This window comes from Ornithodoros turicata, chromosome 2 (genome assembly GCF_037126465.1).
Source record: "Ornithodoros turicata isolate Travis chromosome 2, ASM3712646v1, whole genome shotgun sequence".
Taxonomy (NCBI): domain Eukaryota; kingdom Metazoa; phylum Arthropoda; class Arachnida; order Ixodida; family Argasidae; genus Ornithodoros; species Ornithodoros turicata.
Genome location: NC_088202.1, coordinates 97,535,905 through 97,552,838, shown reverse-complemented (window position 1 = coordinate 97,552,838; position 16,934 = coordinate 97,535,905). Strand labels below are relative to the sequence as shown.

General features: G+C 45.1%; 1 protein-coding gene across 1 annotated transcript in view; it reads left to right on the top strand.

Moving 5' to 3' along the window:
• Window positions 1-16,934, top strand: part of LOC135385819 (neural cell adhesion molecule 2-like) — a 598,454-nt gene that overhangs the window by 454,698 nt on the left and 126,822 nt on the right. The window contains exon 8 of the mRNA XM_064615351.1: window positions 14,850-15,194. Within this exon, the coding sequence (XP_064471421.1) occupies window positions 14,850-15,194 (345 nt within the window). The remainder of the gene's footprint in view (window positions 1-14,849; window positions 15,195-16,934) is intronic.

The window sequence follows — 16,934 nt, the reverse complement described above, 5'->3', positions numbered from 1 at the left end:
TGTTTCTCTCGCGATAAGTACGACAAGCGACATGTCGTGATATCCCCCTGATTTATTATCGTAATTTCCGGAAGATAGCTGGAGTACGAAAAAGCTCAGAACGGTCATGCACTGAGGGAATAGATTTTGGTGAATCGTAATTCTCTTAACACTCCATCAGACGACAACGGGGCAGAGGACAGTCATGATGGCGGGCAACAGTCCCACATCATCATCATCTTTGTAAAATATACCTAGAAATTTGGAATGGACTCCTACGTAAAGTGAAATCATCCTCTCTCTCTGTTTCGAATTTGATGCTTCGTTTATTCGTATTTACAGATCTTATAACGACCGCTATCGTTTCCACTGAGGTAATACTCATGTAACGTAACACATGCATTGACATCACTACAAGTATCTGAGTACCTAACCAGTCCTAACAACTTTGGGACTAGCAACTCCACATTCTTATTCTTCATCGAAACGAAACTACACTGCAGACACGTCCAAGACTTTTCTTCTTTTTTTTTTATGATACGAATGCAAGAAAGTTGGTTGACATCATTCTTCGATATTTTTCTAAAGGTGAGGCTCACGTTCATCACTATGTGAGGCCTGAATGCGGTTTCTATAGCAGTGTTGTGTCTGTTTGACTGATACAATTGGACGCAGGGGATCCAAGTTATGCAATGCTTAAACGACCCATTCGAGTTTGCGAATTGGATGGGACTGGATTGTAAAAGTGTGTGTATGCGAGAAAGAAAGAGATAAATAAACAGAAGTTAAACACGTCTCCCCACGAATAGAGAAAAGTATAAAACTACCCCAACGCTACACACACCCCTCCCGCACATTCGACTCCCCGTACTACATGTAACCGGAAGCAAGTGGACTGTGAAATATGACGTAAGCCGCTTTTATCGGCTTTGTTTTCTCATAATTCACAACCTCCAAATCATGTGAGATATTTTGTAGGATTTGAACCTCTTGTGAATATAAGTTCCTATCTTCAAGATGCATTTTGGACTTGGGTCACCCTAAATAACCTGTTTAAGGAAACAAAGCTGCATTTCACATTTTTCGCCGAATGAGACACTGAGAATAATTCCACGTCTCCAGGGAATCACGAGCGATGTCACCCCTTGGGATGTCGCAACGGCAGCACAAATAAGACTCACCTTTCTACACCAAAGGTGCCAGGAGCTGCTTTGCTGAAGTCACAAAAGGTCTGCCACGTCGCCCCCGTCGTCGCACTTGACTCCGTGTTTCAGTTTAGGAACAAAAGGAAGTCACAAGAGCTAAATATGGAATAAAGAGAAGTTGCCGGATTACCGGTGTGTCGTTGTGTGAGAAGAAGCAACTGGTATTTGACAGTTGCAGATCCGTAGTTAACTCTGAATGTCACAGCAGAAGTTTGCATTCAGGATGTCTGAATGTGCCGAACAAATCTTCAGTGCACAATGTCACGTTTAGTGTCTTGATGACTACAATGAATGCTGCTCTGCGTCCGGGTCGTACCCGTAAACTCCTCTGTAGTCACTTGTGATGGCTCTCGAGATAACAGTCCTCATTTCGTTGAGGACCATGTTTATGGCGACCGTCGGATGCAACATGTGGATGTGGTCACAAGAACTCGCCTGTCGCAGATGACTTTACTGCCATCTCATGGGAACTTCGCAAACTGACCCACGAAACGTCCAGTTGTTGAGACATTGTGCACAGGAGCTCTGTATATCTGAAAATCGCTGAACGATTCCTACAGTCCCAAGTCTCCTAGCACCTCCTAACTACGCAAGAGGAAATGAGGGAACAAATGAGGCGAGTAATGTATTCCCACGTTTTCCTATAAACGTTGTATGCTGCACTGAGTGTTCCATTGTGTGCTACAATATCATTTCAACTACAGCACAGAACAATACCACGTACATAACATGTAATTCAACACGAAAATGGTCGAGGACGGAACATGCTGAGCCACACACACGTTCTCACGACCTGTTTAGACGTTTTACGTTGCTCACAGCATGCAAAGTGATTGTTTATAGTACAATGTTGCAACTTCATCGGAATCCGACTTTGTGCCAAGGTTTCTTGGGATAATTTGCTCATATAACCCTTCGTATACATGTATCTACCAACTCGAGAATGAGACTCGCTAAGCCACTCATTAGACAATGATGAACCATAGCGTCTCCTTTTTTATTGAAATAACTGCACTTTAGTGGCGCACGCTTCATTTGCGCGGCAACACTATCAAGAGTCTGCATGCTTGACGGGAAAATCTCATATTTTTTTCTTTCTACATCTATCTGTCTATGTATCTGTTAACGGCTGTATGCATTTCTTAGTTTACAAATATCAGTGTTGTTGTATCCCTTTGCTATTATATGCTGTAGTATCATACTCTATCCCAATGATCACTGGTGCTTCTTTCGTGTGTGAGTGAGTGTGTGTGTGTGTGTGTGTTTGTTTTTTGTTTTTGCTTCATCTTCTTTCATCTTCATCTTCATCTTTTGAGCGGCGTAGCGCAGCCAGGGGAGGACAGCTCACTTGTTGTGCTTGTACATAATTTTAACTTCATTCTCATATCTCACATCTAATGTTTCGCGTGTAATGGGGTAGTGTATTGCTCTCCAGGGGCGAATCGCCCCATGTCATAATCACGATTTATTTGTTGTTGTTGAGGAACGTCATACGACAGTATATACGACAGAATTGAATAGGGACACTCCTCCGTGATGTACACGCTGTTTTTGAGCTATTCGCGCCCCTTATTCGATAAAAGAACACTATTATGAAACATAGCAGGTTCGCAACAAGAAAGTACGTCAGTACATTTAGGTAATGAAAATACCGTTCGGTTGCTGGGACGGAGCACAACGTCATCACCATACACTATACACACAAAGGCGGAAGTGTTGGGGACTGTGTAGGAAAACAAAAGGCAAGATAAAACAGACAAGTTGTGGGTAGCAAAGCCTGCATCGACAATATTGCTACCTAAACACTGATGCGAACTCTTCTGGGAAACACTTCTGAGAAATAAGCTCCGAACTTGACGGTACAGTACAGGTAGTTGATCTCTATACGAACAATTCCCTCCTTTCCAACTACCGGCTCAACCTTGCGGATTCATGAGTACTGCACACTGCGCCGTTTGCAGCAGCGTTCTTGTGTAAACATTGAACTGTACCAATAGTGTCGGGGAGAATTAGACGGCAACACGTGAATTCGTGGCTCAGCACACTGCTAACTTTGTGTTTGCCGAGTGAACAAAGCTTCGAGCAAACCGAGTCGATAGCAGCTCTCTTTTACTGTTTTCAAAGGATATGATGCGGCGCCCGGAACCTTGTGTGCTGAGGCGGCTTCCTAAACGATATCGATCTGCATATTCAGCGACGCCGAGATTGTGGTAGATGTCTGCTCCACGCCCATGCAGGTGTCACCCGTTCGGAAAGAGAGAAGACGTTGCGGCTGTTGCTTCGTTGTTGTTATGTTTTCAGCGTGCAGCTCTGTAGGCGCAGAAGCGATTAGCATTTATGCTTACATTGAGCTTAAAGCTTCGGAATATAGTGTCTGCCTTGGGGAGCGAAACCACCAAAAGCGTTACAGGAAGTCTAAATGACTCAAAAGTGGTAGATGTTGGAAGGCGCCTAGGGTCGCAACGCACTAGCCTTATGTTGGCAGGTTTTTGTTTTGTTTTCGTTTTCATTTCTATTTTTGCAGCGTTACTTGGTGTTTTATATTATTTTGCAGTAATAGTAACGAAAATCTCCAACCAAGATACAGGAGGGGGATACCCCACGTTTCAGAGCTAGTTCGGCTCCTTCTTCAGGGGTGATCCTAGTGGCCGTTGGCGTTCTTTACGCCTTGACTCTACGGCCAAGAAAAAGCGAAGTTTGGGAAGCGTTACGTCAATGTAGTTCGCAACTGCGACAAGAACGCTGCCGCCAACGGCCACAACCGAGGAAGGAGCCGAACTGTTTCTCAGACGTCGCGTATCCCCTTCCTGTACCTTGGTTGGAGATTTTCGTTACTCTTATTCTTTTTACCCAACCAGACGCACTTGTGTCGAAGATGTTCACATGTATTATTGTGTATTGTATTATCATTATTGTTATTGTATCAAGGGCAGCGCCTCAGGACGAGAGCTCCCGATATTTTAAACAGAGTCTGTTCTTCTTCTGAAGTGCGAGAAGATGCAGAGCGTGTTGGTCAGGTAACATGGTGATAACGGCGAAGAAAACACAGACGGACAAAGGACGGCGTTTACTAGCAGCGAAAACACAAATGACACTGACGTCCAGTCTAGACTGCCAAATCCTTCGCCTGCAACAACAACAACTTTATTTTGAGATGACGAATGGGGAGGTCCATCGCAGGGGCGATACTCTGCCCTGGTGGTGATGTGGGGAATGAAATAATGAGCCCCTTCACAATAAGGATCGAAGTCCTATGGTATCCAGAAAGGTCAAAGGAGCTTTGAGTGCAGAGCGTTGGTGGGCTGGAATTGGCCAGGGAACAAGCAATTCCTTCGCCTGTTTCCTCCTGTTTCCATCGGAAGTGGCCTTTGTGGCGAAGGATTTGGCTGTCCAGACATGACGTCAGTGCCATTTGTGTTTGCGTTGCTAGTAAACGCCGTCCTCTGTCCGTCCGTGTTTTCGTCGCGTTTATCACAATGTTCTTCTTCTGGATATCTTCCTAATCATTGGTATAGCACTTAAAGGCTTAGGGATGACACGTTGAAGGGTTTATGGGTATAATAGGTGAACATTATACGGTGGATGAAAAAAAAAAACTTAAGCTTTTACAACTGTGGTGAACAACATGCGACCTTGAGGGGCTCTGTTGGGGTGCTGAAGTAAGTTAGAGAAATTAATGTATCTTTATTCCAAAGTCGGTTAGGAAGATCAGGGGATTATCGGTTATGCGGTAAGGTTCATGACCGTGTCATGCAATAATGAAGAAAGTGGTGGCATATCGGTAAAGTAATAGTCTCATGGATGACGCGATCATGAATAGTTATCTTCATTGTTCAAAGTATGCTTAACAAATTGTATTGCACGTGCTTATTAATTAAAAAATTATAATTTTTCTTCGTATACGACTTAACGACCACACAACTTCAGGGTTTTGGAATTTGGATGATGTTGAACAGGACACTATTTGGTCATCATAATTCATAAACTAAGGATGCAAACGGGGATTAACGCGATGTGTAATTCGAATAAGCACGTCAAATACAATATGTTAAGCATACTTTGAACAATGAAGATAACTATTCATGATCGCGACATCCATGAGACTATTACTTTACCGATATGCTGCCACTTTCTTCATTATTGCATGACACGGTCATGAACCTTACCGCATAACCGGTAATCTCCTGATCTTCCTAACCGACTTTGGAATAAAGATACATTAATTTCCCTAACTTACTTCAGCACCCCAACAGAGTCCCTCAAGGTCGCATGTTGTTCACCACAGTTGTAAAAGCTTAAAGGTACCGAAAAGTGAATATAAACCTATCGAAACTTTATGTTCAGCGAAAAGCTTGAACCTTCTAAAGTTCAAATATCAAAGAACTCCGTTGAAATCGCTGTAGTTTTTCTGTAATCGAATTTTCCATAATTGCATGTCCAGGGACCTAGTAGGAAACCGAGTAGTCTGTCAACAGTTGCATGACCCCGCGCCGTCTGTCGAGGACGCATGTAATACGCGCACTTCCGGGCGCTAATCCGTCGAAAACGAAAATGGTAGTGGGCATTTGTGTCCACTTTCTACGTCGAGAATGTCGAGCCTCTTAAACATGAGTGCGCTGGAATTCCGCATTCGAGAACTGTCGCTCACACAGAACTGTTGTTCGTGCGTTAGTGTGCTGGAAAGTGTGTTCTTCGCAGCAGAAGATTCCTCGTCCAGAGATTAATCGGAGTCACATCGTCCTCAGCAGTAGCTCACCGTGCCGTGAACATGGACTGCTTCGTGTAAGCCGAAACAAGCGCTGTTTTTTCGTCGTGCAGGTGTTCATGTGTGAAATGCAAACCGACGGATACTACGGATGGATATTACCGTTTTTGCTGCCGAGAGGTAGAGAATGCGTGTCAAAAGTTTCGAATATTTCGAAATACTGTGCCTTGACACAGAAGTACTGCAAGTGTTTTACATACATCCGAGAAACCGAAGAGCATGGCAACATACACGACAGCGCCGTGTGGTCTTTACGCGCTACTTGAACGGCAAACTGGACGGAAAACCCTTATTTCTGCAGGTGGTGGTGGTGGTGGTGATGTTGAAAGGGCTTGCCGTTGTCGGCCTCACGTATGTGGGCAACGTCACGACTGACGCCCTGGGGAAATGTGCGTCCTGGGCCGACTTCTAGGGGAACTGTGCCGACATATGTCTGAAAGCGTCTGAGGAAAACCCAGGAAAAACCCCAGACAGCACAGCCGGCACCGGGATTCGAACCCGGGTACCTCCCAGTCTCGACGTGACATGGCTAGCACGCTAACCACTGAGCCACGGGAGCTGCAGGAAATTCTGTTATACCACCTGTCGGCCATTCACAGGAAGGATATGTGGTGCTCCGAGCAAATACAATAGAAAGTACTCCACTGGATCTCGATCTGCGTCATGCATGCTATTAGGGATGCTTTCCCATCAGTATGCTGACCTGTAGAAATATATTGTCAGCATATTTTCATTTCTTGCTTGCTTAAGTTTTTCTCATTGCTTATACTTTGCTGTCACAGCATATTATAATTACTAGTTTGTTCCTGGAGGGTTAAGTAACCTGTGGGCATAGATGTATTTGTAAGTTATACTGATGTCTCAATTGTATATGTGAGGAGTAAGTAACATCATTTTCATCAGTGTCATTAAGCTGAACTGTGTTCATAACCTTTTAGTATACTTCTTAGTGACGACGTTTCCAAATGTCAACTAATAATTGAACCAAGATTGGGATTTAACACTTAATTAACTCTGTTTTGCTAAGCGGAGTACTTGTAACTGATTCATTATCACGTCGCCAACTAACATTTGTAAAGAGGTACTTGAGGGCTCACTTCAAGTATTATTAGCCCTTGATCTGGGTTCAAAGTTAACCATGCACCATTGGTGTGCATAGTACTCCAAAATGGCTAAATAGTTTATTGCATAAGTTCTCTGTTACTGTAATTGAGATGTACTTTTGTAAAGTGCTTTTGACAGCCCTGCAAATTGAAACTGGCTTCAGTGTACACTACAAATGCATCGTAACATTTAATTGAAATATAATATAAGAGCAGAAGCAACATTTTCTCGCAACTCAAACTATATCTTTCTTTTTTATTGTCCAGGGATTTAGGAAACAGAGTAGGACTTCCTGCCCTCTGTTGTTTTGACGTACTTGATAGGGTTGTAAAACCTGCAACAAAATAAACAAGAGAAGTATAAACAGTTTCGTATTTCCCTTTTGAATTTAACAAGCTAGTTATATATTACCATTTGTTCACTTTTGTATTGTCTGTTGGTGGAAAGATTATAGAAAAAATAATGCTGCAGATCAAACAATGACCTGTCATCTTGATGAAGATCATAGCATGCTAAGTGAGACAAAAGAAATGTACAATGAAGGTTGTACAAAAACAGCAAATCTATGTCGACTAAAACTTTATATATGTGGATGTTACCACATCGTGTAGTTTCCATCCAGAAGTAGGACTACGCAAGCTTGTTCGGTAGGTTGTTGGCATGTTGATGTGCTATACCGTTACAGCACATCAATATGGATGAGAGGCAAACACAGTAGACAGCGTGATGGCTGCAAATTCAAGTGAAGATTTATTCAACAGAACAAGAAACCGAAAGCATGAGTCGAGAAAGGCAGTGCCCATGCAGTGTATGCTGAACCATAGTAATCTCTGAGAAGGTAGGATCGGAAGAGCAATAAAGAGAAATGACAGTTGCATCAGAGATGCAACTGCTCATTTAGGCGCAACTCTGCAAATTTAGGACCAATATGATATGGTAACCTTGCATGGCTCACTGCAGCTCTGACACACATTGAACAATTCCAGTAGTGGGGCTTCAAAGACGATGAACGTTTCCTGTTTCACTGGGCATTCAAGTGTAGAGGATGCATCTCTAGAAAATTAATTAGCGTTCCTTAGTCATAAAGTCATATCTACATCTCAACAGGAATTATTCTTGTACCATTCAAACAAGCTAGTAGTTCTCATCGGTTTCTTCTCCTCTTGTTGACGTCATACTAACTTTCTGCACCTGTCCAAAGACTCAAAAAGATGTCACAAAGTCTGCAACACGTACCAAATCTAGTGCTTCCATCTGTGGAGTTTGCATACCTGCTTTCAGCTATTTCTGTCATGTCAACTTGAGTGCCTGGATCACACACACACGAAGCAGTCTTGCGCCACTTCAACACTAGAAGGCCCCTAAAATTAAATTTGTTGATGTTGACAATGTTGAGTACCGGACAAGTAGGATAACATAAGTTAAATGGAATACGTCGTCGCTATATTATAATTGATACATGTGTGACGCCTGTACATACCTAAGACGTTGTGTTGAACTCGTCACCTCGGTGAAGCAAAATCACTGGGTACTGAGCATCAGTGTGCTTCGGACGTCTTCGCACCTTCTACGGCATCTTCGTAGTCACCGGCAGCAAAATGGGCTCAGCACACACCACACGACTGCTACATCTAATAACCGAGTGTTTCGAACCACATTCGTCTTCGCGCACTCTCCTGTTGAATCTTGTGGTAGAAAACGCCTCCCGCCGATGGTGAACGAACATGATTTTTGCATCCCCGAACACCAAAACTACACCAGGCATATGCAGGTCTCTAGAATAATTGACACGACAACCACGAACATGTCATTTACTTCTCTTCGCGCGACCAACACGACCGCCCACGACGTAAACAATAAACGCGATAACACAGACGGCTTTGCAGATGGCGCGGCGGATCGTAGCTCCTAGCGGCGAAGTAGCTGAATGCTTTATTAACGTAAAAGCTATGGAAGTGAGCGTCATTTTTAAAATGGCGTTTAGCTGTAAGATAATGTGCGTCAGCTTTGCTCTACAAAATTAACTCTCACGTGGTAAGGGTTGACCAATCCCTGGGAGCCCTGGACCTGAAACCGAAGTTGCTCTTTTTCGCCGTTCGCTGGCAGCACCGTCCATGTTCCGGCAATCTTTAAAATATTTATACGTAAAAAATATGCCGAACTGAGAAGTAATGCTTTCTGTGTCTTATCAAACAACGATGTTGTGCACGACAGTCGGCAAAAATATGGGGGTTATTTTTCACTTTTCGGTCCCTTTAAGTATTTTTTTTTTCACCTTCTTACGAAGAAGTACATGAAGGCAAAAAAATGACATTCCACATATAAATACTCTGTATAACCTCGGCTTCAATGAATAATTGGATGTATATTAAAAGAACCCAGGTTTGTGCTGCCAGACATGTGTTTCGGTGTCATGGCGAGGAGCCAGAAGAAAATAGTCATGGCAGTGTTCCTGGACGTCAACAGAGCCTACGACACCGTCAGTCATGCCAACGTTCTGCATCTTTTGTTGCAAGCAGGCGTTCCCGACAGAATGTTCTTGTGGCTGGCTGATTTTTTGCGCCATAGAACACTCTCTGTTCGCACAAAAGAAGGAGTCACTTCGAAAGTTGTCTTGACTCAGGGCGTACCACAAGGCAGCGTTTTAAGTCCTATCCTTTTCAACCTTGTAATGGCAGGCCTAAAGTCCTGTATCGCCCCTAAAGTCAATATATCTATCTATGCTGATGATGTCTGCATTTGGACTGTTGGGAAATCGAGACCTGCAATCCTACGCCGTCTTCAGCATTCCCTGGATAACATCTTGCGGTACCTAACGGAGGCAGGCATGGATATATCAACTGAGAAAACAGCAGTCATGGCTTTTACTCGGAAGCATATGCATCGGTATCAGCTCTTCCTTGGCGATACGCCTCTTAGGCTGGTAGCAAACCATAAATTCCTGGGTGTCATCCTAGACTCCAACTTGTCCTGGAAGAAACACATCGATCACCTGGACACAAAGGCACACCGGTGGATTTCCGTCATTCGCCATTTTGCTGGGCCGAAGTGGGGAATGAATGAGAAGTCTCTTCTGGCCATCCACAAAGCCCTAGTCCGAGGGACTCTGCTATATAGCCTACCAGTCTTGCACGGAATTTCACAGACGCAAGAACAACGACTGCGGTGTATTCTAGCACGGAGCTTAAGGGTATGTCTTGGCGTCCCGAGAGCCGCGGAAACGCGGATGGTGATAGCAGAAGCCCGCGAAATACCCATTGAAGTCTTACGGCAGAGGGAGGCCATTCGCCATTACTTGCGCCTCAGAGCACACCACCGCCGCCATCCACTAATAGCAAAAGTTTGTCGCCGGAAGCAATGTAACGCATACAACTGTTTCATGGAAGTGAAACCTAAGGTTCCCCCGTTTTCTGCAAGATCAGTGGTGCCCACGACGCCTCCGTGGTCGCTTCCAGTACCATCGATCGCATTGTCAATTCCTGGTCTTAATGTCAAACGAAACCAAGTGCCTACATCAGTTCTGAAACAGCTTGCAGCGGATATGATGCACAATCGCTATTCTGACCACACTGCAGTTTTCACTGACGGATCCTCCAGTCATGAATGTTCATCGTCTGCATTTGTTATTCCAACTGACGGTGTGTCACATGGATACCGTCTCTCACACCGCACATCATCAACGTCGACTGAGTTATATGCTATCCTGTTGTTTCTACGTAAGACGCCCTGTGACGATCCGCGGGCCTGGGTCATCTACTCAGATTCAAAGGCTGCTCTTCAATGTATAGCCAACATGGGAATACGTGGATCGCTCGCCCCAGTTGTCACTGATATCCTCCATCAGGTTCAGCTTCTAAGCGATCACGGTCATCATATATCCCTGCAGTGGGTCCCGGGTCACTGTGGTTTGAGCGGAAACGAAGAAGCCGACAGAGCGGCAACGGCTGCCCAACAGTCTCGGGCTGTTGTACCAACGGTGTTATCAAGAGGAGACAGGAGATCACTTCTGAATGAGCTCATTCAGCCACTAGCTCGCCAGCAGTGAAGTCGGGACATCACTGACAGGTCTCTCATGTATTCTGTGGATCGCACTATGTCCTTCTCAGTTCCTGACCGTTTACCACGCTATTTTACGTCCCTCCTGCACAGGCTTCGTCTCAACGTTGCCTTCACTCCCCAATTCAAGTGCCGAATCGGATACCGTGACACCTGCCTATGCTCCAAATGTGGCGTTGAAGCGAACATTGAGCACGTCCTAATAGAATGTAAGCTCTACGAAACGGAGAGGCGGCAACTCTGTGCTCAGCTGAGTGGTGCTAGCCGACAGACGTTCAACCTGGCTGCAATTCTTGGCCCATGTCAGAGCCATGTCCGTCGAGGACTTCTGATGTTCTTGGAGTTCCTCTTGGCTACCGGCTTGCTCCAGACGCTGTAGGGTCCACCCCTGCATCTCAAGGACCATTGGCGCTTCTTTCATGTGCTTCTTCCTTTTGCGCGACGTATAGCGTTGCGCAACCAGACGACGGGAGTTCGAGTTGGACTTGCACATAACTTCATTTTCATAATTCACATCTCATGCTTCTCGTGTAATGGGGTAGGGTACTGCTCTCAAGCGGTGAATCACCCCAGGCCATAGTCATGATTTAGTTGTTGTTGTTGGTGTCATAAAATGCGCAGCCGCACACTCTAAAATGCCACTCCGTATGCGTAGTGCAGCTGGTCTCCATGCATGTCGAGTCAATTTTCTCAATTTGTTTTTCCTTTTCATAATCAATCATGTTTCCTCACTATTAATGGAATTACTGCAATGTTTCCAAATCCACGAAGTGATTACAAGTGTTTACTGTTTGAACTGAAGTGTTGTCGCTTCAGAAGCACATCATCGCAAGGGTAAGGTGGCGCAAAATAAGCACAAATTACGAATTGAACGGAATTTCTTCTTTGTAATTCTATTTCGGGCAAGAGTAACCATACGAGCGTTTTTAGGCGTATCGAGCTTCTGACCTGCAAGTATAGAAGCAGAAGGCTGAATGTAGCATGGAAATTTGCTGTGAATTTCAGATGTCGCAATCGTCTCATTGTGCACCGACCGCCGGGGCAAAATGAGAAAACCAAGCACCATGAACCGTACAGTTTGTTCCTGAAATAGAAACAAGCAAAGTGAACTTCATAATCCCCAACGCATTTTTTTTTTAGCCTATCCTCCGCATGCGATGGTCCTTTGCAAATAAGGCAACGTGAGTCTGTTGTATAACGAACGTGGCTTATCCGGCCGCTTTTGTTTCGCTTCATCGTCCCCATCCGCTTCCCAAAATTTGTTTGTCCCTTCCACACACCATCGTAGAAAATGAGTGAGAAATACTTCGCGAACGAGCATAACGCTACTTAATTGTTGTTCTACGTCTTCCTAAATGACACATTGGTGCGTCATGCCACGTTCATATCCTTACGTACCTTACACTACCATTTTTAGCATTTCTCCGCGGAACCAGATGACCCAGGGATAGTCCTAGCATCAGAACAGTTACTTTCTACCAAGACCTAGGGAGCCTAATTTTGCGCACACCTAAACAAAAAGAATGCGAACTTACACAACAACAACTTTATTTTAATGACGACGATTGGGGAGTTTCGTCGCCAGGGGGCGATACTCTATTCCATTGCTGGCGGTAATGTGGTGAAATGGAATAACGAGTCGTGTCACAGTCAGGACCGAAGTCCTATACGGTGCCCCAAAAGTTAAGAAGCGCTTGTAGGGCAGAGCGTTGGTCTGCTAGCTTTGGCCATGGACCAAGATGTTTTGACATGGTCGGAGGGCAAGGGTCCAGCTGATTCAGAGACACTGAAAGAGTGGTTCTGAAAGGTTGGTAGTGCGGGCGATGGAGGAGGATGTGCACTAGATTTCCCACATCACCGCACAGTGACGGCGTCTTCGAGAGTCAACGCTGACATAGTGGACTTGTAAAGCAACAGCGCAAGCATGAAGAGAAAGAGCTAACTACTGAAATTCGCGCCTGTTCCGGAAGTCTTCATCCTACCTGGAGTAAGGGATGCTTTTTGTTCCCTTCAAAGCATACACCAATCACGGCATTCCCTACGCGATATAAAACGGACACGTAGAGACATCTGTCAGCAAAGTGTGAAGTTCATGATACGGAATTTCTCTGGGATTATCTGGCGTCAGGCAAAAAGTGTCTCGTTCTGCACCGCGTCTCATTTTGAGCCACCTTTACCCTAATACGCAACGTTGAAGCTCGCACCTGTTACGCCGAAGTCTCTTCATTTATGTATGCTGGTGTGCATCAAACATGTACTGTGAGGATGCCTCTGCCGACACACAGAAAATAGACACACCGGTGTGGAGTACGTTCTCGTAAGGTAATGATGCGCGCTCGCACATTACAATTCCCTCAAGCAATAACCCGGAAGCAAAATATTCAGAGGGTTTCTGAAGAAACGGGCCGAAATTTCCCGAAATGCATTATTCATTTTTCCGTCGAAAATTACGCTGCTTACACCTGTTTGCGATCTGGGCTTCTTGGACGTAATGTTGTTGAAACAACCAGTACGAGTTTTAATGGGCTTTCAAAATTCATTTCATCAGTATGCAATAATAAGAAATAATATAATAATATAAAAATGAGTTGGTGGTTTAAATTAGAAAGATGTAGGGCAAAGCCCTTGAGGTCTGTAATCTGTAAACATGGAAACCGCAGCGAGCTTCTGTGAAAGGGAAAATCTTCTGTGAAAGCGAGCTTCTATGAAAGGGCACAAATCCAAAATCTGCGTGCGTCCGGCGTGATTCCGTCTAACATACAGTCGCTTTTTTGTCTCTCCCCGCAGTGCCATCATAGCCAGCGCCAGCACCGCTTATGAACATTGCACTGTACGGGACATTTCAGTGTGATGTGTGCATTTAGTTTAGTTTCGTTTGCTTTTTGGGCAAACTGCCGCCCTTCCCGGCACACAGACCAGGCAAACCAGTAGACAACCACTTCGTACTGACGAGAGAAGGTCGCTATATCGTGCTTCTTTCTGTTTCTTCCTTTTTTGGCCTTACTTCGGATAACAAGGTACACACAGTGAAGCTTTCTTGGTTTATTGCATGACAAAAGCCTTCATGCAGTAGACTGCATTTCGTCAGGTGTAAAGGAGATTACAGAGGAGCAAGTACTATACAGATACCATCGAGTGAACCACGTGAAAAAAAAAAAAGGAAGAAAGTGACGACAGAGTGACCATGAAATATACTTAAACTTTCTTCCCTCGCTCTCTCTTTTTCACGTGGTCCTCCCGATGGTATATAGTACTTGCTCCCCTGTAATCTCCTTTACACCTGACGAAATGCAGTCCACTGCATGAAAGCTAGTGTCATGCAATAAACCACGAAAGCTTCACCGTGTGTACCTTGTTGTGCTACTACCTCTTGGACGTCGACTCTACCCTCGATATTTTCTCCTTACTTCGCATCTAAGAAGTTCTTAGTAGGACGCTCCCCTGCTGTAGCGATCTCTTCACTGGCATTGCTGCCTTAAGGTGTAAACGTGTACGAACCAATTTTTGAACAAGTCTACGTTTCTTTGAACCTTGAAAGCTATGTTATACTACAGACACAATACTGAGCATGTCAATGCCGTGTCAATGTCGATCTATTTAAATATTTTTGGGTTCGTATACGGCACCCTTCTCTCTCTCTCTCTTTCACCTCATTCCACTCTTCAAGTAATATCAGCCACTAAGTTTCTATGGGTGCACTCATGTTGACCTAATTCCAATATTTGTGTCATGCAATGCAGTGGTTCCTCAACTAACGGCCGTTGTGGATGGTTCCGTGCTCCTGCCGTGTAACCTTTCTGTACCGCCGTCGAATCATGACCGGGACAATGTGACTTTAGTGCTGTGGTCCAAGAGTGACGTGCACGGCCCCGTGTACAGCGTGGACGCCCGGAACGCCCCCTTGGAGCGCGCCAGGCACTTCCCCAGCCCAGACACAGGAGGCCGTTACGAGTTCAATACAAGTTCCCAGCCGGCCTACCTGAGGATAGACCCCGTCCACGCAGAAGACGCCGGGGAGTTCAAGTGCCGCGTAGACTTCCGATGGGCTCGCACGCAGACCTACGTCATCATGCTGCAAGTTATAGGTGAGCTGTCCGTTTGTGTCTCCTTCCCTGCGTTTCGATAACAGAATACGTTTTTATGTGGCCTTCATAACGTCGTGCTTCGAAACCTATGTGGGAACAATTATATCTACATAATATGGTATTCCTGCCTTCACCCAATACCATGCTCGTTGGTTCGACATGTTGCTTTTTCTTTTCTGCCTGGAAGAATTAATGTAAATGGAAGTCGTTGGAGAGGTGCGGTAGCTTAAAAAATGTGTAGAGCCCTGGACCGGCAATCCAGAAGATGTGTGTTCGAATCCTACAGCTGCCTAACCTTCTTTCATGCAAAAGAAGTTGAACGACAGTGGCACGAAATAATGAGACTCCCTGCACACGTGTGAAGGAAATGGAATGATACGAGATGCCTACATGCCTAATCCATGATCTGCAGGCCTGCTAGGTGCGGATGGAAACGACAGTTGTTAGTAGAGCGAGAGCACAATGTGCACATAAAACCAACGGGTATATGTGTAGCTGTGCACGAAGGAAGAGAAACACTGATGAAAAGGTACCCGAAAGAAAGCACTGAATTCCTGGAAGGGCGTTCTCCATCACGAACGCTATGTCGCTTTAGCATCGGTCTCTGTTGCGAGCCGAGGGAGCCGTTCCTAATAGGTGATGCGAAGAGTAGAATGAAATCATTTGCAATTAAAATCATTGCATGCACCTTGCTGCCGTGCTTATGCATTCAGTAATATAATAAATAATAATGGTGACGTCATGTTACACGTAAGGTTTGTCTGGCTATTCGTGCCGAGAAGTTTGGGAGTCGCCCCCCTGGTGTTCACTGAACGAACATTGTCGTGGGGATGTCCCCGGGCAGTATTCTCACATTGCATTGCGTATAAAGGCATTGCACGTGTTAGGGGCTGTCCAGCATTGATATTTCCTGGTGATTCATGAAGAAAACGACATATGTGTTCCAAGTAAATCGCATTTTTATTCCAAAATGACAGTTTTTACTGTAAGTAACAGAAACGAAACCGAAACGGGGATCCCCACCAAGAGACGGCACAGTGGCGCCCCTAGTGAGGGTTTCGCCGCCAATAGTATGGCGACATGTTTGACGTGCCGCAGGGTGTGACTGCGGATAATTTCGACCACGTCTGGTTCTTTTGAGATGCGCCGGAAATCTCCGATGCACTGTGCCTGAAGCAATGTTTACCTTCCCCACATTGCAACCGTCCTCGACCGGGTTTGAACCCGCGGTCTTGAGCTCAGCTAGCCAACATATTACCGACTGAGCTACCGAGGAGGGCGTGGTGATGGTGGTGGTAGTGAAAGAGCTCGCCGTTGTCGGCCTCACAGACGTAGGCAATGTCACGACTAACGCCTACCCTCAACCCCAAACCTGACTGAACCCCAGACAGCACAGCCGGCACCAGAATTCGAACCCGGGTATATATGGAAGGATGCTGCAACACGTATGAGAGAGGGCACATTCAATTATGCGTTATGTCACGTGTGTGATATGTGTGTACGAATAGGAAGGCCCTAAAAGCTTGGGCGCGAACTTCAAATGGTAGGTCACCGGATTGCTGCGAATTCGCCGTGACACTCCACAACACAAAAGCACCAAAGAACAGAGGAGTTAAAGTTCCACAACGTGAAAAACCTGTGTCTGGGCAAAACTAGGTAAACTAACTGTTTGGGGACAATAAAAGATGAAAAAAATAGCACATTTTCGAATACTATTCGGTGTTGTCCCTTTCTTAGCGA